At 44.3% G+C, this 20,232-nt stretch overlaps 1 protein-coding gene across 1 annotated transcript in view; it reads left to right on the forward strand.

Moving 5' to 3' along the window:
- The window catches only part of PROM1 (prominin 1), a 120,007-nt gene extending 100,635 nt beyond the window's left edge, over positions 1–19,372 (forward strand). Inside the window, exons 21-28 of the mRNA XM_056855288.1 lie at positions 4,549–4,629; positions 4,894–4,962; positions 6,086–6,178; positions 10,430–10,545; positions 15,052–15,075; positions 15,591–15,659; positions 18,659–18,698; positions 19,252–19,372. Of these exons, the coding sequence (XP_056711266.1) occupies positions 4,549–4,629; positions 4,894–4,962; positions 6,086–6,178; positions 10,430–10,545; positions 15,052–15,075; positions 15,591–15,659; positions 18,659–18,677 (471 nt within the window). The 3' untranslated portion in view covers positions 18,678–18,698; positions 19,252–19,372. The remainder of the gene's footprint in view (positions 1–4,548; positions 4,630–4,893; positions 4,963–6,085; positions 6,179–10,429; positions 10,546–15,051; positions 15,076–15,590; positions 15,660–18,658; positions 18,699–19,251) is intronic.
- Positions 19,373–20,232: the final 860 nt, after the last annotated feature.

Consider the following 20,232-nt stretch of genomic DNA (forward strand, 5'->3'; position numbering starts at 1 on the left):
CTGCACAATGCAGGGAATTCACAACTACCTCCCCCCCCCAACCCCCAGTGACCCCTACTACATGCCCAGAAGATGGCCGAGATGCCCTCCCTTTCATCATCTGCCTAAAGTTATAGAATCAGCATTGCTGACAGATGGCCGTCTAACCTCTTAAAAACCTCCAGGGAAGGAGAGCTTACCACCTCCTGAGGAAGCCTGTTCCACTGAGGAACCGCTCTAACTTTTAGAAAATTGGTTCTCGTAGGTTATCCGGGCTGTGTAACCGTAGTCTTGGTATTTTCTTTCCTGACGTTTCGCCAGCAGCTGTGACTGGCATCTTCAGAGGAGTAACACTGAAGGACAGTGTCTCTCAGTGTCAAGTGTGTAGGAAGAGTAATATATAGCCAGAAAGGGGTTGGGTTTGAGCTGAATCATTGTCCTGCAAAAAGTAACAAAGGTAATGTGCTAACCATTGTCCTGTAAGTATCAAGATAATGTGTTAATGAGGGTGTGGTATGTTAATATGGAACCATTGTATCCTGAAGTGATCTGTTAATTTGTGAAATCCAAAGCTAATCTGCATGGCTATTGTTGACTGTAGTCTTTGTTAGCCTGGAGGTTTTCAAGACAGGAAGCCAAGCCTTATTCATTCTTAAACTCTCTTCTTTTCTGTTAAAGTTGTGCTGATGTTTATGAATTTCAATGGCTTCTCTGTGCAATCTGACAAAATAGTTGGTAGAATTGTCCAGTCTTTCAGTATCTTGGAATAAGACCCTGTGTCCTGTTTGTCCATGTTCAGCCACTGAACATGTCCATGTTCAGCCTGTGTCCATGTTCAGCCACTGCTGATTTCTCAGGTTGGCCCAGTCTGCAGTATCTTTCATGTTCGTTTATCCTTGTTTGCGTGCTGCGTTTTGTTGTCCCAATGTAAACTTGTCCACAGCTGCAAGGTATACGATATACTCCTGCAGAGGTGAGGAGGTCTCTTTTGTCTTTTGCTGATCGTAGCATTTGTTGTATTTTCTTGGTGGGTTTAAACACTGTTTGTAGGTTATGTTTTTTCAAAAGTTTCTCCATCCTATCAGTGACTCCTTTAATAAATGGCAAGAATGCCTTTCCTATGGGAGACTGTTTTTCCTGAGTTTTCTGATTTTTGTTTGGTTTAATGGCCCTTCTGATTTCATTCTTGGAGTAGCCGTTTGCTAGCAGTGCGTGATTTAGATGATTAGTTTCTTCCTTGAGAAACTGTGGTTCACAGATCCGTCTGGGAAAAAGAAAAAAGCGATTAATGAAGGAAAATTACCAGGGGTTTTTGATGCTCTTATAGATCAATGGGATATATTTGATGTCTGGAGATTGACACATGGCAATAAGAAGGGATATACTTTCTTTTCACAAAGACACATATTCCAGGATAGATATGTTATGGCTATCGAAAGGTCTAATAGAGAAATCAGAAAATTCAGAGATTTTGCCTAGGGTGTTGTCAGACCACAATGCGGTTTCAGTTAAAATTAAAATGGGAGACAGAGTATATAAACCTTGGAGAATTAATGATTCCCTTTTAAAAAATACTAAAATAGTTGCCAGACTGAAGATGGAGGTACAGAATTATTTTAAAGAAAATATAGATGAGGGTACTCGTGAAGATATAGTTTGGGATGCTGGCAAGGCAGTAATTAGAGGATTACTAATTCAACAAAATACAAGATGGTATAGGGAAAGGGAGAAACAGAAAAAATATATATTAGATGAAATAAAACAAGGGGAACGATATTTAAGCAGATTGCAAGATAAAGCAGCTAAACAGGAACAGCAGGAAAAGATTAGAAATTAGCGCATTATCTTGATACTTACAGGACAATGGTTAGCACATTACCTTTGTTACTTTTTGCAGGACAATGATTCAGCTCAAACCCAACCCCTTTCTGACTATATATTACTCTTCCTACACACTTGACACTGAGAGACACTGTCCTTCAGTGTTACTCCTCTGAAGATGCCGGCCACAGCTCCTGGCGAAACGTCAGGAAAGAAAATACCAAGACCACGGTCACACAGCCCGGATAACCTACGAGAACCAATGAACTCTGACCGTGAAAGCCTTTGACAATATTTTGTTAGAAAATTCTTCCTAATGTCTAGACGGAAACTCTTTTGATATAATTTCAGCCCGTTGGTTCTGGTCCAACGTTCTGGGGCAACAGAAAACAACTCGGCACCATCCTCTATATGACAGCCCTTTGCTTTCTGATGGTTCAACGTACACAAATTTAAATTATTGTTGCAATCAGGCTATGTTTATAAAGTGTATATAAAACATAAATGAATTTTGGTCCCATCCCCAAGATATCTCATTATGTATATGCAAAAGTTTCAAAATATTCCAGTATACAGAAAGATCAGAAATACGGACCACTTCTGGTCCCAGGCAGTCCGAGTAAGGGATATGCTGAACCTGTATCTGCACCAGGACATGGGTGGCTGCAAACATGTCTTTCTTGCTTTCAGATCTGTTTTTTAATCAAAAACATTGGAGATTTAAAAATCCCCAAAATTTATGTGCAAAGACCTCACAGCTTATGATGGTTCCAAAAACAATTGTTGTGGTCCTAGGGGCAGGGGAGGGAAGAGGGGGAGAACAGATGTACACAGAAGCTTTGTTGGGCCCTGGCTTGATTGTTTACAGCCACTGGAGCCTTGGTGCAGCACAGGGCACAAATCCTGGCATTGGGTGATCAGCTGATGGGACCCTTCTCCAGCCCTCTTGTGGGGGGTAAGCCTGGAATGGCAAGTCCCTCATGGCTCCCCCATAGATGCATGCCTCTGCGAGTTGTGAGTGGAGCAAGGCAAGAGCCCCCAAGCTGGGCAAACCACTGCAGGGCTCCACCCGCAAGACCTCAGGGAAGGTGGGCACACAGGCACAGCCTTTCCCTCAAAATGGATCCAGTCTGATCCCTAAAACCGCCTTAAAGTGGTGACAAGAAAGAAATATAATGAGATCCACAACTACTCTACAAAACATGCAGTCGAGGGAGGGATGGCCAGAGCCAACTGAGCTGGGGTCCAGCAGCAGTGTGGCTTGATATACGGGAGGAGCAGACCAGAGGGAAAATTCTCAGGGCCTCCTCTAGCCTGCCAATCCAGGCTTACCCCAGGCTGCCACTGATTGACTGGCCGGGAACACTATCGAGCCCCGCCCAGGAAGAAGAAGGAGTTGGTTTTTATATGCCAACTTTCTCTGCCTCTTAAGGGAGATTCAAACCGGCTTACAATCACCTTCCCTTCCCCTCCCCACAACAAACACCCTGTGAGGTAGGTGAGGCTGAAAGAGTGTGACTAGCCCAAGTTCACCCAGCTGGCTTCGTGTGTAGGAGTGGGGAAACAAATCCAGTTCACCAGACTCCACTGCTCCAAACCACCGCTCTTAACCATTGCACCATGCTCCTGCCATGAGACTCCAGACCACAACTGGATGGCAGAATCTCCTTTCCCGACCCCGCATCCTGTCCTGCAGCCGCAAAATTGCCCCAAGTAAATGCAGGGCTGCTATTGATCACACTTGCCCACAACAGTTCCACAATCACAGATCTCCTCAAACACAGTGGCTTGGATCCAACCAATTGTCAGGGAAAGTGCATGGATTTTCCTCTTCTCTCCAACAGTCCATTTTGCGTGCCAGACCAATGTATCCTAGAGTGTTGGGTGGACAAAAAAGGCCACATGGGGGTTGGGTGAGGGGGTCACAGTGAGGGTGGTGGGTAGAGGCAAAATTGCCCCCTCCTCCCTTTTCCATAAGCACTGCTCTGTTAATGGCCATGGAAGGAGTGGCTGTTCCATACTTTCCCCCTCTTCACTGTAGCCCCTCAACCTGTATAGCTTTTGATCTGCACGGATTCCACCACTCCAGGATTCATTGGGAGAGGAAGAAGGGAATGTCCCTGTGCTCCTGCTGACTGTTGTTTGGATCTAAGCCAGGATATTATGGTGAAACCAGCTGCCACATTTGCCTGACTCATGGATGAATAAGATGGATCAGGTGATGAGTAAAATCCTGCATGCAGGTATGAATGAGCTCTAAGCGCCATTAACAAGTTCGGGGCAATGGTCACCCCCCCCCCCGGGCTGAATAGGGACATAGGATTCTTATCCCATTACAGATGCTAATTTTCTGCATTTCCCATTTCTATGCATTTCCCATTTCTGCATATCTCCTAGCTCTATTCAAGCTGGTTACATTCTGCATTGGCATTCTGACTTCTGGTACCCCTGCCTCCTTCTGACTTGGATATAAGGGCTGATGGATCATCATTCTCATGAGCTTTGACGTATGAAATGAGCTTTGACATATGAAAGCCTATACACTGGAAAATTCTGTTGATCTGCTGGTCTCAGATTTTATTCTCTGATCAACAGTTTCAACCTGGGCTTAGCTGTGTCTATTTGGCCTGGAAAAATGCCTTTAAAAGTTACTTTAACCATGTCCCCATAATAATCAAAGAATTGGTGTGTCTTAATGGCATCCTTATCTGTCTCTTGTTCTCTGCCCCTTCATTCATTCTTTTCCAGGGAAAAGTGAAAAATGTGATCGGTGCAGTTGAGGATGCTCAGCACCTTATAACCAATAATGCTTCATTAGTTATTGTTGAGGTAAGGTCCATTATTGTTTAAAAGTCTTTATGCACGAATGGACTAATAAGATAATTCACAGTGGGTAGCCGTGTTAGTCTGTCTGCAGAAGTAGAAAAGAGCAAGAGTCCAGTAGCACCTTAAAGACTAACAAAAATATTTTCTGGCAGGGTATGAGCTTTCGTATCTGAAGAAGTGAGCTGTGGCTCACGAAAGCTCATACCCTGCCAGAAGCTAATAAGAGTGCATCATAAAACTTATTTTTTCTCTCCTCTCTCTCCAAAGGAAACTAAAAGGTACATGGACACTATAATAGGCTACTTCAAGCAGTATGCTGCATGGGTCAAGGAATCGGTAAGATGTTCTTCTCTCCTGTAGGCTACAGCAATGTAGAGAAAACAGAACTAAAAAAATGTGAACTTAGCATTGTGTCATCAGTGTGTGTGGTATCTCACTCAGTAACATTGTGGGGGAGGACTGCCAAATCCCTCCCCTGTGGAGATTAAAGTACAATCCTGGAAGACACTACTACAGCAGGGGTATAGAACTCAATTGTTAGGAGCGCCGGATATGACATAAATGTCACTTGGTCAGCCAGGCCATGCCTCACCAGCCCAGATCAAGAGTGGGGGCGGGTGGCTGCCTCAGCTTGCTTGCGGGCCAGATAAGAGCTTTCAAGGGGCCGAATCCGGCCCTTGGGCCTTATGTTTGACACCCATGCACTATAGTGTGAGAGCATGGGGAGAGACTAAGGGATTAAGGGACTAAGGGACTAAGGTGTGTAAGTGACGTTACCCATCAACAGCATGGGAAATGAGGTACCCTTAGCAGAGGGCCTCAGGAGGCAGTGATGGCGCTAGGGCCAATTTACAGTACTGTGCAGGCACGTGGTCACCAAATGGATAGCGGACCCTGGCCAGGGCACCCTGAGTTTGGCAACGTTTGACACCTGAGGTGACACCCTAGGTTTGGCTGTCCATTCAGTAGACTTGCAGCTGCATTACGCAGCAGCTGCTTCCAGTTCCTCCCCCATCAGCAGCACTCAGCGGTTAGAAGGAGCTACACTCCTCCCTGTCTACCACTCCAAGGAACGAGATCTCTGTAAGCCTTGCCTTGGTTGAGTGAGGAGACAGGGCTAAAAACTGAAACGTTTCATAGCAGAAGTACATTGAGAGGAGGGATTGGAAGGAAGGCACCATGCAACCTGGTATTGTGTGATGGAGTTCCTTAGCCTACAGAGTTTTTGCATATTTCTGTCCTACATGTGGCCGAAAGTTCTTTTTAAACCATTATTTACATTCTCACAGATGGTTCTGGTGAAGAAACAAACTGCAAGATTTCCTCGCCAAATATTATTCAGATTGGGTAATACCAAAAAGAGTGCAGGGAGGTTGACTACTTGAGAATGAATTAAAAGCTTTTTCTGGGGAGTCTTCAGTATCAAACCTCAAATACTTCTGTTTCTGATCTCTTATAGATTATGATGGAAGTGGCGACGTGTAAGCCTATTGCCAATGTGATAGATACAGCCATAGAGATATTTTTATGCAGCTACATAACAGATTCTTTGGTAAGAAAGTTTTGCATTTTTCTTGACTATGTGGGAGGGAGCGAGGGGAAGCAAAGAGACCAGACTTTAATTTTTCTGTTAACTCATCTTTTGGGATCCTGAGACAAGAGAAATTGGGCTAAGGGTGTTGCCCCTGGGGCTTAGCTTGGACCCAGCTAGCAATGGCGCGGGCCCAGCTGGGGCTGCCAGTCTCCTGCTGTGCCACCGATGGCTGGGTGGTGGCTCGGCTGGAGAACTGCCCCCTATAGGTCTTCCAATAAGACATTCAGGGCCAGTGTGGTGTGGTGGTTAAGAGTGGCAAACTCTAATCTGGAGGACCAGGTCTGATTTCCCATTCCTCCACTTGAAGCCTGCTGGGTGACCTTGGGCCAGTCACAGTTCTCTCTGAACTCTCAGTCCCACATACCTCACAAGGTGCCTGTTGTGGGGTGAGGAAAGGAAGGCGATTGTAAGCTGCTTCGAGACTCCTTAAGGTAGAAAAAAGCAGGGTATAAAAACCAACGATTCTTCTAAAGGATATAACCAGGTGGGTCCTTCCCATGCTATATCCCTTATGGTCAGGTCATTTGAATTTCCTAGCCCTATGGCCAACTCTTCTAATCTCAAAGTCACACTTTTGTAAAGCAATCCTTTTTTTAAAAAGCCAGAAATTACCACTCAAAGAGAAACCAGTGTCCAGGCTTCTGATTTACATGCACCGTAGAGCAGACTGGCCCATGGCAAAGTCAAGTACCTTTAAGATGTAGTTTGGCCCTTGAGTATTTCCCCCCAGCATCTGGTTTCAGTAGTGGTATGCTTCCTCAAGATCAGGCTACTCTGCTTAGCTCTCATGGCTGTTAGCCATTGATAGACGTGTCCTCTGCAAATTTGTCTAATACTTTTAAAAAGATGTTAATTCAGCCCCCTTAAGCAGGAGGCCTCTGTTCCCACAGGTTTTTATCACCCCATTGGGTATGCCACTGTCACTGGGCAGACAGACTCCATAGTGTTACTGATAAAAATTAAGTGGCTTATTGAGAGGCACTACTGCACAATACACTACAAACGCAAATCGTAAACCGAACCTAGTGTGTGATACAGGAATACATATGAAAAAGGTACGGATATAAAACCTTCGGAAAGATGCAGATGGCCTGCTGTAGCGTAGTGTAGCAGTTAAGAGCAGTTGACTCTACTCTCGAGGACCGGGTTTGATTCCCCACTCCTCCACATGAGTGGTGGACTCTAATCTGGAGTACCAGATTTGATTCCCCACTCCTCCACATGAAGCCTGCTGGGTGACCTTGGGCCAGTCACAGTTCTCTCCGAACTCTCTCAGCCTCACCTACCTCATAAGGTGTCTGTTGTGGGGAGAGGAAGGTGATTGTAAGCCGGTTTGAGTCTCCTTAAAGGTAAAGAAAATCAGTGTATAATAACCAACACTTCTTCTTTTATGTAAACTGATAAGCATCATGAGGAATAAAGTATATATTTAAACCTGTTCCAAACAAATAGAGGACATACTAGGTAATGGAGAATAAACAAATGCATATTAGCTAGTGTAAATCTGTGTAATGTTAAACCATTAATTGCCACCTTATCATTCTGCCCTTCTAGTTTTAGTCAGTTTCCTCGCAGGCAATCTGACACAGTTTCATAGCTACTTTATCCAGGGATCTAGAAAGGTTGAAGAGACAGGAGCCTCACAGGCTTGTGGGCTTCTCGATTGTCATACTCCTGAGAAGTAGGAGGACTTCCCATAAGGAGTTTCAGGCTGGGATTCAAGGGAAATGACTTGATTCAGAAGAACTGTATGGCTTGATTGTGCATACTAACAGTTGTGTGTGTGTGTAAGTGAGCTGTTCCCTTTATCTGTGGAACCCAGTCCTATGCAATCTGGTTCTCATGGACTCTCAGAAGCTGCTTATCAAAACTGTTAGCAAAGTTAATATTCCAGTTGACACACCTGTTTCTGGTCTCCTTCAGCTGAATCCACAGATTCTTCCATAGCCATAGAAACAATCACACAAAATAGGGAAAAAAAATCCAGCAAACCATGCTTCTCCTCACCCCCTAATGTCATGTAGGGTTAAACATAATTGGAGTCATCTCATGGGGTGAGGTCTTCTGTTATAAGCTGTAGACATTGCCTCCCCCCACCCCCGAACAAACACTTTATCTCAATATTGAGGTGCTTCTTGTGGTTTGATGTTCCTCATGGAATGTGCAACAATCACTCAGTGCTGTCTTGTTGCAGTCTCAACAAAAGTCACAATTTCTGATGGCAAAGTCAGGGTCTGAGATCCAATTAGTTCAAAGATGGAGGCAGTAACTGTATTAGTTCAGGGCCGGAGATGTACCCGATTAACAAAAGCCACCTCAGGTACCCATTAAATGTTTTCCCAGCCATTTGGGAGCTGCCGTATCAGCTGATCTGATGTGGCTGGAGAACATGTAAATCAGGGGTGTCAAACTCATTTGTTACAAGGGCCAGATATGACATAAATGTCACTTGGTTGGGTCAGGCCAGGCCATGTGTACCATAAAATGCAGTGCCAGGTTCTGGAGATACAACCTTTATGGAAGACACAGGCAAAGCTAATTAATGATTTTTTCTTTATTTTCTTACTTAAAATACAAACATTTTTAAAACAATAACACTCTTACAGTATTTTCTTTTATTTAACAGTCTTTAATAAGCTGACCCCTTGGAATGGAGCTGGCAAGCCCACAGTGGGCTCGCCTGGCCAGATCAGGACCAGGAGGTGGCTGCCTCGCGGGCCGGATAAGAGCTCTCAAGGGGCCAGATCTGGGCCCCCGGGCCTTATGTTTGACACCCCTGATGTAAATGATATAACCAGGTGTGTCTTTTTCGTACACTATCCCTTATGGTCAGATCATTTGAATCTCCTAGCCCTGTGGGATCTACTTACAATTGAGCAGCTCCCATGCAGGCAGGCGACTGTTTAAAGAACACAGAAGCTTGTGGCTGTCACTGTGTCTTGTGGCAGTGAATACCATAAGTTAACTAGGTATTCTGTGAGACTATTCTTCCACTGTATCTGCTCTGAACCTGCGGCTGACCAATATTGTTAAGTAGCTATGAGTTCTCATATTATGAAAGCGGGAGAAATGTACTTTATAATTTTATAAATCGACCATGTTAATCTTGAGTTCCTTTTAACCTTATGCTCCTCTAACCAAAGGCCTTGACCAAAGTCAAAACAAATACAAAATAAAATACAAAACAGTAGACATTAAAATACAGCATGAGGAATTAAAGCCCATCTCTTTAATAGTTTAGAGAAAACACAAGTGCTAAAGATTTGGCAACAGAGTGCTTTATTTCCGGATTGGTGTTTGCTAGGAAAAAAAGAGATAATACAGGATCCGACAGGCAGCTAAATATCTAATAATCTGTGGTTAGCGGTACTGCAGTGTTCATAGGAGTGGAAGAGATCAAAAGGGAATCCAGTGAGTGCCATCCCCTTGCCAAACCGTTCCTGTGTGCACAAGCCAGTCCAAATCTACCTAGCCAGGCAGCTAATTATCTAATAATCTGAGGCAAGCAGTACCGCAACAGTGGAAGGGATCAAACAGCAATCTAATGAGTGCCATCCCCTTGCCAAACCACTCCTGCGTGCACAGCTAGTCCAAATCTACCTAGCCAGCGTCAAAGAGCCTGTACATTGCAGAAGCGACACTACTTCGAGCTGAACCAAGGGAAGAATCTATTCTGCCGCACACTATCAAGGGTGCCTCCCCCACTAGCCCAGTATCAGTGCTGCCCTACACAGTTATTCCAGTTGACGCCCACAGATTTAATGGGACTGCAGTGTACAACACTCCTTTGGCTAAAGGACAGAGAGGGGTACATTTGACGAAGCAGGCAAGCCTAACCAACCCCATACTGCAAGTGAGGTGGGCTGAATTGAAGATCCCTAAATAATTAGAGTTCTTCAGTCTGCTGCTTAATTTTGGGTGGGCCTTCTCTCCCACTCTTCCTCCCTTCCCCACGTACTTGAGTAAACAAGTCCATGCTGTCTCCTGACTTGTTGAAACCAAACATAAACCCATTTACTAGCTGCCACTAATTGGACTAATCTCGTTAATTACTGAATTATTCCTTCTTGTCTGCTTGGGGTCAAGAGCAATACTCCGCAGGTTTATTCGGAATCCTACTTGGTTCTCTTCAGTGGTACTTATTTCTAGGAAAGCGTCCTTAGGATCGCACTGCTGCTGTCTGACTTTATGTTGTTGCTTCTCGTCTAGAATGCCTTCTGGTTTGGTTTGGGAGGCTGTATGGTATTTCTAATCCCTGCCATCATTTGTGCTGTGAAACTCGCCAAATACTACCGGAGGATGGACACAGAAGATGTGTACGATGAGTAAGTAAGCACATTAGGTGAAATATGTTTGTACTTCTTTGATGTAAGGCATACTGGACAGATAAATGCTCAAGATACGTGAGATGCTGAGAAATCTGAGATCAGTCCTGCGTGTGTTTCAATATGTATGATGGGGAGAATGCCAATTTGATCACAACGCCAACCCTGGAATTGCTAACACTTTCCCTGCAGACTGTTCTGATCTGTATCCTCTCCCCACCCCCTGGAGAAAGAGAGGCATGGGAGACAGGCTTTGAAGAAGGAGCAGGGGAAATGGTTATTCCTTCCCTCATCCCACCCCCAGTTACCCAGTTCTCAGGACATACACACACACATACACAGCTTGCCTTCCTGTGTTCTACTGAAAACCCAAATTGGAAAAACCAATCCCAGATAACCTACTGTATTTTTCGCTCCATTAGACACACCGGACCATAAGATGCCCCCCCCCCAGCTGGCCGTCGGGGCGGGGAACGCTGGCTCGTGTCGTTCTGGCGCGCCCAGCCGCTCTGTGCGCCCCCCCTGCCCCCCACCTGGCCGTCGGAGCGGGGAACGCTGGGTCGCGTCGTTCTGGCGGGCGGGGTGCACAGAGCTGGGCGCACCAGAACAACGCGAGCCGGCATTCCCCGCCCCGAAGGCCAGCTGGGAGGCGGGCGGGCCCACTCTGTGCGCCCCTCCCACCTCCCAGCTGGCTGTCGGGGCGGGGAATGCTGACTCACGTCGTTCTGGTGCGCGGGGCACATAGCTGGGCGCGCCAGAACGACACGAGCCGGCGTTCCCTGCCCCGACTGCCAGCTGGGAGGCGGGGGGGGCACACAGAGCAGGCATGCCCGCCTCCCAGCTGGCCGACGGGGCAGGGAACGCCGGCTCGTGTCGTTCTGGTGCGCCCAGCCAGCTCTGTGTGCCCCGCCCGCCTTCCTTCCAAGCTAGAATGTGCATCTTATGGACTGGGCTAGGGTCCATAAGATGCACATTCACTCCATAAGACGCACCAACATTTCCCCTCACTTTTGAGCAGGAAAAAAGTGTGTCTTATGGAGTGAAAAATATGGTACTTTCACGTTGAGGTTGAGCCTTTCATGAACTTCATTGGGACGTTTTGTGTGGAATTTACTATTATTTACACAGTGCCTTATTTCACACAATGCCAGAGAGGGGGCATGGGTGACTAACAGATGAAAAGAGAGTGAGAGAAAGGAAAAAATGGGGGATCAGACTGGTTCTGGTTGAGTATATCGACATAATAGTTTTAGGCCAATTTTGGTAGACACCCCCCCCCCCGAATCCTAGGAATTGTAGTTTAATGTGAGAAGTGTCTCCTTCACGGCTCTACAGTTACCAGCGTTCTCTGGAGAGAGAAAATGACTGATCTAAAGAGTTGCGCACTATCCTGCATTTCGCAGCTGAAATCCGGACTGGTTATTCATGAGTGAATGGGCTGTGGCCAGCATCTAGCAGTCCCATCAGTTTTAACCAGTGGGCCCAACACAGTTTGTTTCCGAAAGGGCCAAAAGCAGAAAATTGGGCCTAAATTTGCACTTGAGCAGATCAAAAGTGGAGTGACAAGCCAGAGCAAAAATCAGTCCATGTACTATATTGCATTTCTACCATTAGGAGGCCATCGGTTCCTTTTTACAGATGAGGAACAGTGACCCAGCAGTAAATGATTAGCCTGACATGACTCAGTGGCAGGAAATTCTTTAGCAGAGTCTCTGTGTGTGTGCAGAGAGAGTGGCCCCCTCAATATTAAGCAACCACAGACCTCCCCTTTCTACATGCTTAATATTAAGAGGGAGGCTTTATTGCGTTGTAGATTTTCTCCCCCTCAACAATGTGGCAGCAACCTCTGTCCTGAAAAATTAAGCATTGGTCCACGGCTAGAGAGCACATTCTGTTTCATCCATACAGCAATCAACTTAGCTAGCAACTCTTCACCAAAACAGGGTATAGTTTTCATAGCTTTTCACCGTCTCTCCTTGTTACAGCCAGATTCTTCAGCTTCTCTCTCCCTCCCTGATTTAACTCAGCTAGCGTGATGTAGCAGCTAGACAATCAGACTAGGATCTGGGAGACCTGAGTTTGAATCCCCACTCCGCCATGGAAGCTCACTGGGTGACCTTGGGCCAGTCACACTGCCTCAGCCTAACCTACCTCACAGGGTTGTTGTGAGGGTAAAATAAAAGAGAGGTGAACAGTGAAAGCTGCTTTAGGTCCCCATTGACGAAAAAGACGGGGTATAAATAAAATAAATCAATAAATTGAGGGGCAGGGGAATTCACCGAGAGCAAATAAGGATCTGTTTTCTGTACCAGAGCTGCTACAGGATGGGGAGGAAAGTATCTGAGCATATGCAGAACCTTCCCTTCCCCACTGAATAACTTCTTCAGACACTTCAGCAATAAGTTGCCACTGCAAGCATTCTTGGCCCAGATTTTTCAAATAATTGGCTGAACCCACACTTCACCCTTCCCACAGACATCCACCGCCGGTCTCCTCCTCTTCCCTCCCTCAACTTCCTTTACTCAAGCAGCTGAATTCACAAAGGTCTTTTTACAAACTTTTAAACCATTTAGCACCAAACTAGACATTCAGGTTTTTAAAGAATTGAATCTGATTTGGTCGATATGATTCAGATGGAATTTTCTTTTGAAATCACTATATAAATTAAACTGCGGTTTGAAGTTCATTACGGCTATAAAAAACATTTATACTTCCCCAAAAGCTAGACTCTTATTAAACGGAACTCTCACCGATGCCTTTCAGAAAGAAAAAGGAACACTACAAGGCTTTCTACTGTCTCCATTGTTGTATAACATTTTAAAAAAGGAATTGCATCTGCATTCCCTGAGCCCAACTCATGTTCCCCACAGCCACAGCTGCAAGGGAATGCTTTTTTAAAAAATAAAGGAGAGCCCCAGTAGGCTTGTAACGTCATTGTCGTGGGAGCCAGCATGGTGTAGTGGTTAAAAGCAGTGGACTCTAATCTGAAGAACCGGGTTTGATTCCCCACTCCTCCACATGAAGCCTGCTGGGTGACCTTGGGCTAGTCACAGTTCTCTCCGAACTCTCTCAGTCCCACCTACCTCACAAGGTGTCTGTTGTGGGGAGAGGAAAGGAAGGAGATTGTAAACCGGGTTGATTCTCCTTAAAAGGTAGAGAAAGTCAGCATATAAAAACCAACTCTTCCTCCTCTTCCTTCTTCTTCCTGCCTCCCCTTAGCTGTTTCCTGCAGAGGGGATTATTTCCCTGTGTTTGCTGCTCCAAGTGGTATATTCTGTGCACATGGAGTAGTAAAAATAGGGAAATAACTCCTCCCTGGAAAGTAGGATCTCTTCTTCCCTCTGCAGCACTGTTCCAACCCCATATGGGCTTCATTATTGTAAACGCCATTCCCCAGAGCAACTGTGGGACTGGGGAGAACTCAGGTTGGGCTCAGGGAACCCAGTCCCAATTACTTATAAACCCAAACGTCTAGTTTGGCCCTTATTGTGCCTGGTTTTGGCCGGGGAGGGCAGGTTAGAAATATAATAAATAAATAAATTATTTTTTTAGTGTTCCTTTTTGGCTGATGTAGTTTTAAAAAACCCCAAGAATTCCTGTCCTTCCCTTGGCCTCTTTCCTGGACAAACTCCAGTTGCCGTTTCAAAGTGTTTTTCTTCAGTAACTTAGTTACACTTCCTAATTCACTGTCCCCACCACTTCTTTAGAGGCTGGAAGAAGCCCAGAGGTATTTGAGAGGAATGTGTGTGTGTGTGTGGGGGGGGGGAGATCCGCAACATTTTTGTTTAAAGGTAGGGTTGCCAACCTCCAGGTATTAGCTGGAGATCTGCTATTTCAACTGATCTCCAGGCGATAGAGACCAGTTCACCTGGAGAAAACAGCCGCTTTGGATGGCGGATTCTATGGCATTATACCCCATTGAAGTTCCTCCCCAAACCCTGTCCTCCTTAGGCTCCGCCCCCCAAATCTCCAGGTATTTCCAAACCTGGAACTGGCAACCCTACTTAAAGGGCTGTTTTTGCCTGTTCCTTTGCTTCTCTCCATGTGATTGATAAAATAGTGTGGTGCAGACTCCCAGCCGTGGCTGACACGGGCATGGAGAAAGAAAAGGAAATGACTACTATGAGTTTAAGTATATATTTAGCCATCTTGTTATTTTCCTTGCTCTTTTCGCTTTTCTTTTGCGTAGTTTATCCTGCTCTCCCTAACTGGTCTTCTTTTTTTCCACTTACAGTTCCTCTGTCTCAGGGACTTGGCATTTTACTTTATGATAGCTGTTTTTACTTATTTTTCACTTGTCTTTGGTTTTAACTTCTTTTTTTTTTTGTAAGCCATTTTTCTGTAAGTCTGTCCGCTATCTTTATTTTCTCTTTTGAACAAAAAAATCTTCTACATTAAACTTTTGCCAGAACAGCAGAATGGTACTCCTGAGCCATTCACACATATAATTCTGTATTCACACAGAAGTTATCTAATTCATTATTTTGTTTTTGTTTTATTTTGTAGTGTTGAAACTATGCCCATGAAAAAGTAAGAGATTTCAATTGCTATTCTGGCATGTGAAGAGGGAGGGTTTGTTTTTAAAATAGAGCTGGCTTTTTTTTTTTTTTTTTTTTAAAGGTTGGCTACTTGGGATATATTACATTTTTGTTCTGTGTTTTTGGCATATTGCTCTACACGGTTAGTGAAATGCAGAACATGTTGAAGCAAAGATAATGCTCTGTGGGATTTATTAAATGCCCCTGGCTTAATGTACAGTTTTATTTATTCTACAGACTCTAGTAAGGGTGTTCCTGGGTACACCGTTCTAAATTTTGAGCTGTTTGAATTGTTTTGTTGTGTTCTTGGGGCGGGGGGTTGTTGTAGGTTGCCTTGGGCAAACAGTTTTTGGAAAGGCAATTGATAACTTATAAAAAATAAACACCTTTTTTTTAAAAACCACCACCCTTACCATATTGTCTTTCATCATCTTTGTACCCATACTCTGTATGAAGCTGCATCTTATCATTAATCCCGTCCTTTCTTGGTATATTTATTTATTACAGTTTGGAAAATGGTAATAATGGTTATCATAAAGAGCATTTATATGGTTTACACAATCCAGTTATGACCAGGTAAACCACATTTGAACTGCCTGCCTTTTGAGTCCTTCCTTAATTTGTTGCTCAACACATTTTTCTGCATGTTTAAAGCTGGGATCGTTTTCTTTTTGCATGGCTTCTCACTACTTAGTTCTTTTTTAATGCCTGTACAGCATGAGATATTGTAACTTCACAATGAAATGGCACAGATTGAAAAAACTTTTAAGCCACATCTTTCCCCAAAACACATCCTGTGTCTGAAAACAGGAGATACTCAGAGGCTGTTGTTACACCTATACTGTGTTCACTGTATAGAAACCTTACTATCTTCAGCCTATTTATGGAGAACTACCACTAGATTGAATTGAAAATTCTCACTGTGCTTTTTCTTGTTTACTGGGCTGAAAAATGTGGTCCCCCCCCCCCCCCCACACACACCTTCTGACAAGACACATCCTTCATTTCAAAATGTTTAACATGGTGGTTTAAGTTGCCCTCACTTACCCCTCAGTGACATTCAACAGCCAAATCTGATTGGCTATGTAATGGTATGATGTCATTCAATGCACAACTCCTTGTTGGGTGTAGCTGATTCACACAGAAGGAAGAAGCAGCAACTAAGGGAAACAGGACACGTGTTTTTTTTAGGACAAAGGAGTCAGATAAGAAAATGCAATATTTTTTACTCCAGCAGTTTAGTCCTCAAAGCATTTGTGTAGGGTGGAATTGGACCTGGTTTCTAAACTGTGTCAAAATAAAAGATTGTTCTGAATTTTAGAAAAATGTCTAATGGTTGGAACAAAGACGTAGGCTGTATACATGTATAAAAGTAAGAGAATGTGGTGAACCAGAAGTGTTTGAAAGTATAAGGCTCCTGACAGATCACTGATATCACTGTAGGAGTTCCTCTCTTGTACAGAAGACTGATGGTCTCTAGCATGTCAAGGATGCATGATGTCAAAAGTGCTAGAAGAGATGCCTTCTAAGAGATGCCTTTATAATTATATAACAGTCAAAAATATATGACCATGTGAGGGTGCCTTGTAGAGAGTCACCCCACTTCTTCATATATATCTAGGCCAGAGCTGCCTAGTTGGACCAGCAGGGGCCCACCATGGTTTGGGCTGACATCTTTCTTAGCTTTGCTACTTTCTGAGATCCTTTTCAGAGGAAAATCCAGGGTTTGAACCTGGGATTTCCTACTTGTAAAGCATGTACTCTACCATCAAGCTATGGCCTGTCCATAGCGCAGCCAAAAAATACATGGAATAGAGGTCTTTCCTACAGCTAAAACATTCTTGCACTGATTATTTTTTTTATAATTATTACGTATATCCATGATTAGAATCACAAAGTAATAGGGTTGGAAGGGACCACCAGGGTCACCTAGTCCAACCCCCTACACAGTGTAGGAAATTTACAATTCCCTTCCCCCACACCCCAGCAACCCCTACTGCATGCCCAGAAAATGGCAACAAAAACCCTCCAGGATCCCTGGCCAGTGTGGCCTGGAGGAAAATTGCTTCCTGACCCCAAAGTGCGATTGGCATTACCCTGGGCATGTAAGAAAGGGCCACAAGATCCAAACACTGCCACAACCCTTCCTGCCCTCCCTCTCATGATGTGCCTAAGTTCACAGAATCAGCATGGCTGACTGATGACCATCTAGCCTCTGCTTAAAAGGAAGGAGATCCCACCACCTCCAAAGGAAGCCTGTTCCACTGAGGAACCGCTCTAACCGTCAGAAAGTTCTTCCTAATGTTTAGCTGAAAACTCTTTTGATTTAATTTCAACCTTCTGGGGCAACAGATCCAACCATTTGGGGCAACAGAAAACAACTCCGCACCATCCTCTATATGACAACCCTTCAAGTGCTTGAAGATGGTTATCGTATCACCTCTCAGTCGTCTCCTCTCCAGGCAAAACGTACCAAGCTCCTTCAACCTTTCCTCATAGGACTTGGTCTCTAGACCCCTCACCAGCTTCGTTGTCCTCCTCTGGACATGTTCCAGCTTGGCTACATCCTTCTTGAATTGTGGTGCCCAAAACTGAACACAATTGGTATTTATTTCTCTTGGTCCTCAAAGAGTTCAGAATTGCTTAAATATGACTCCCTCATTCAAGCCATCTACAGGGACAGAAGGGCAGGCTCAGTTTCTGCACTGCTCAAAAGTCTAGACATCCATTGCGCCTGGAATACTTCACTGCATTAGAAACCTGAATGTTCTCCTGGGAACAGAACGCGTTGTCCCACATGCAAGAGGACAGTATCTCCTTCCAGCGTCAACCTGTTACACCTTGTGGGGTGCCGCTCTGGTCCTTGGAGCCTGTCCATTACCTGCCTTATTTCAGACCTACATTGTTAAGTAGAATTTTTAACAATGAGAGGGTACTTGAGAATATAGCAAAGTAGTTGCGTGTAAAGATATTCATTGATATAAAGCAACCAGTCTAAAGCACACTAATAAAAAAATCTGACTTCAAAAATATCATTGAAAATGATTCTGAACTGATAAGTCCTCAGTTAAAACCATTCTCTGCCCTGCCCCTTTCAAGGTTTCTTTTAACATATGTAGTCCCTGAGACAGATACTAAAAACCAGGGGAAAGCAGTTTTTGTGTAGTTAGACTAAGTATCCTACAAGTTTTGTTCCTGCTTGGTCATGATCTTTCTACCCCTTTCCAGTCTTCAGCTGTTTTAGGGTTTACACACTTCTTTTTTAGTTGGTCGCAAGGAGTCCTGCATCTTTGCTAACTTTCCACCTTGCATTTCTTGCTTACGGGCTGCTGTTCCTAACTATAAGTGCATGTGGTACCTTTTCCCTACTTAATCTATTTGTGATTGACATTTGCTTGTCTTCAAAAATTCTCTAGGACTGAGACAGGTGTCTTCCATCTAGAAAATGGTTTGAAATCTTGTTGGAAAAAATCAGAGGAAGTTTTGGGTTTATTTTTGCTTTCATAAGCTCTTCATTTTGGTCGCTGTTCTGTGCCGGTGTTGTTGACTATTACTATTTGTGTTTTCTCCTACAGCTCTGTTGAGCAGTGGTAGTACAGACCAGACATACTAAGGGTAAGCTGCATTATTCATCTGTGTAAAAAAAAGAAAAAAGTCACTCAAGGATAGGCTGCCTTATTTGAAAACCAGCGTGGTATAGTGGTTAAAAGCGGTGGACTCTAATCTGGAGAACCGGGTTTGATTCCCCACTTCTCCACATGAAGCCTGCTGGGTGACCTTGGGCTAGTCACAGTTATCTCGGAACTATCTTGGCCTCACCTACCTCACAAGGTGTTGTGGGGAGAGGAAGGGATTGTGATTGTAAGCCACATTGAGACTCCTTAAGGTAGAGAAAAGTGGGGTATAAAAACCAACTCTTCTTCCTCTTTCTCCAGCTCCATCACCACCACATAACACTTTCATGTCAAGTCTGTGGGGTCCCAATCCTATCATCATCCTCTTCCCCTTCCCATCTGGGGCACTCTACATCTGAACCAGCCCTAATAATAACTGGAGCAATCACTTGGCATGACCTTCTTTTACTTCAACTGTTTTGTAATACGACAGCAACATACTCCGTATTTTTTCCTTGTGATTACATTTTCAGACTGTGGAAATCATGCTTCAGGTTCTCCTGTGAAACACAGCATCTTTCCAACCGATGTCAAGTTCCGTATTTACATTCTGAATCCTGAGACCGCCTCATTTGGGGCCTGTGGGCTAAAGTAATGCTGAATGGAAGCTACCGAACCTCAGGCCATAAACTGCTGGATGAGCCCTTGGTGATGGGACCACATGACGTCCATGATTTGCGGTTCAGTTCTATTATTAAGATTGAACTATAAAGGACTTGGAGGTCTTGTTTTCTAAAAGTGTTTTTCAACTTGAGTGTCTATTTCTGCATCATGTAGCATATTGGCTTAGTTTACACGGGGTCGTTGGGAAGGGAGGGGTTTACTTCAGATTAATCGCCCAGTCCAAATTCTGAGGTTCAGAGATGTTAACACAGATTGATGTGTTTACATTAAGAATATGTTTTGTGTGCAGACACTTTTATATCTGTGGTTTTTTACAGCTGTCTTGCAGCAGTTTTTTTTAAAATACTGTTTGTTATACTTCATAAGCGATCTGTTGAGCATGATCGGGGGTGGTTGGGGGGGGGTTGTACTGTTGGGTGGGCATGTTAGACGGTAAGAAGTATGGAAGCCTGCACAGTATCTTGTACATTGTCTTTGGAAAAGCTCTGATAATCGAAAGTTTATTTTTCCCTCTTTCTGACTTATTCAGTATGCTTTGTCATAAAGAACAAAAGTATAAATTTTAAAGAAAATAGCTCTAAAAGTTGCAGGCAAGTATGCAATTGGAACAGAAGAGAAAACCTTCATTAGAACCTATGCAAAGATAGCATGGTAGAAGGAAGTGTCAAAAGGCCTATTCAGACCTTCCACAAATTATGTACCCTGAATGGAAAGAGAGGCTGTATACACAGGGGTCTGCCTTGGTCTGCTGCCACAAACTTGATGTAATACCTAAATGGAGCCACACTTCTGGATTGGTCTGGGTGTTCTCCATGCACCCCACTATTTTAGGGATAAACAGTGTGTGTTGA

The sequence above is a fragment of the Euleptes europaea genome, chromosome 9 (genome assembly GCF_029931775.1).
Source record: "Euleptes europaea isolate rEulEur1 chromosome 9, rEulEur1.hap1, whole genome shotgun sequence".
Lineage (NCBI taxonomy): Eukaryota > Metazoa > Chordata > Lepidosauria > Squamata > Sphaerodactylidae > Euleptes > Euleptes europaea.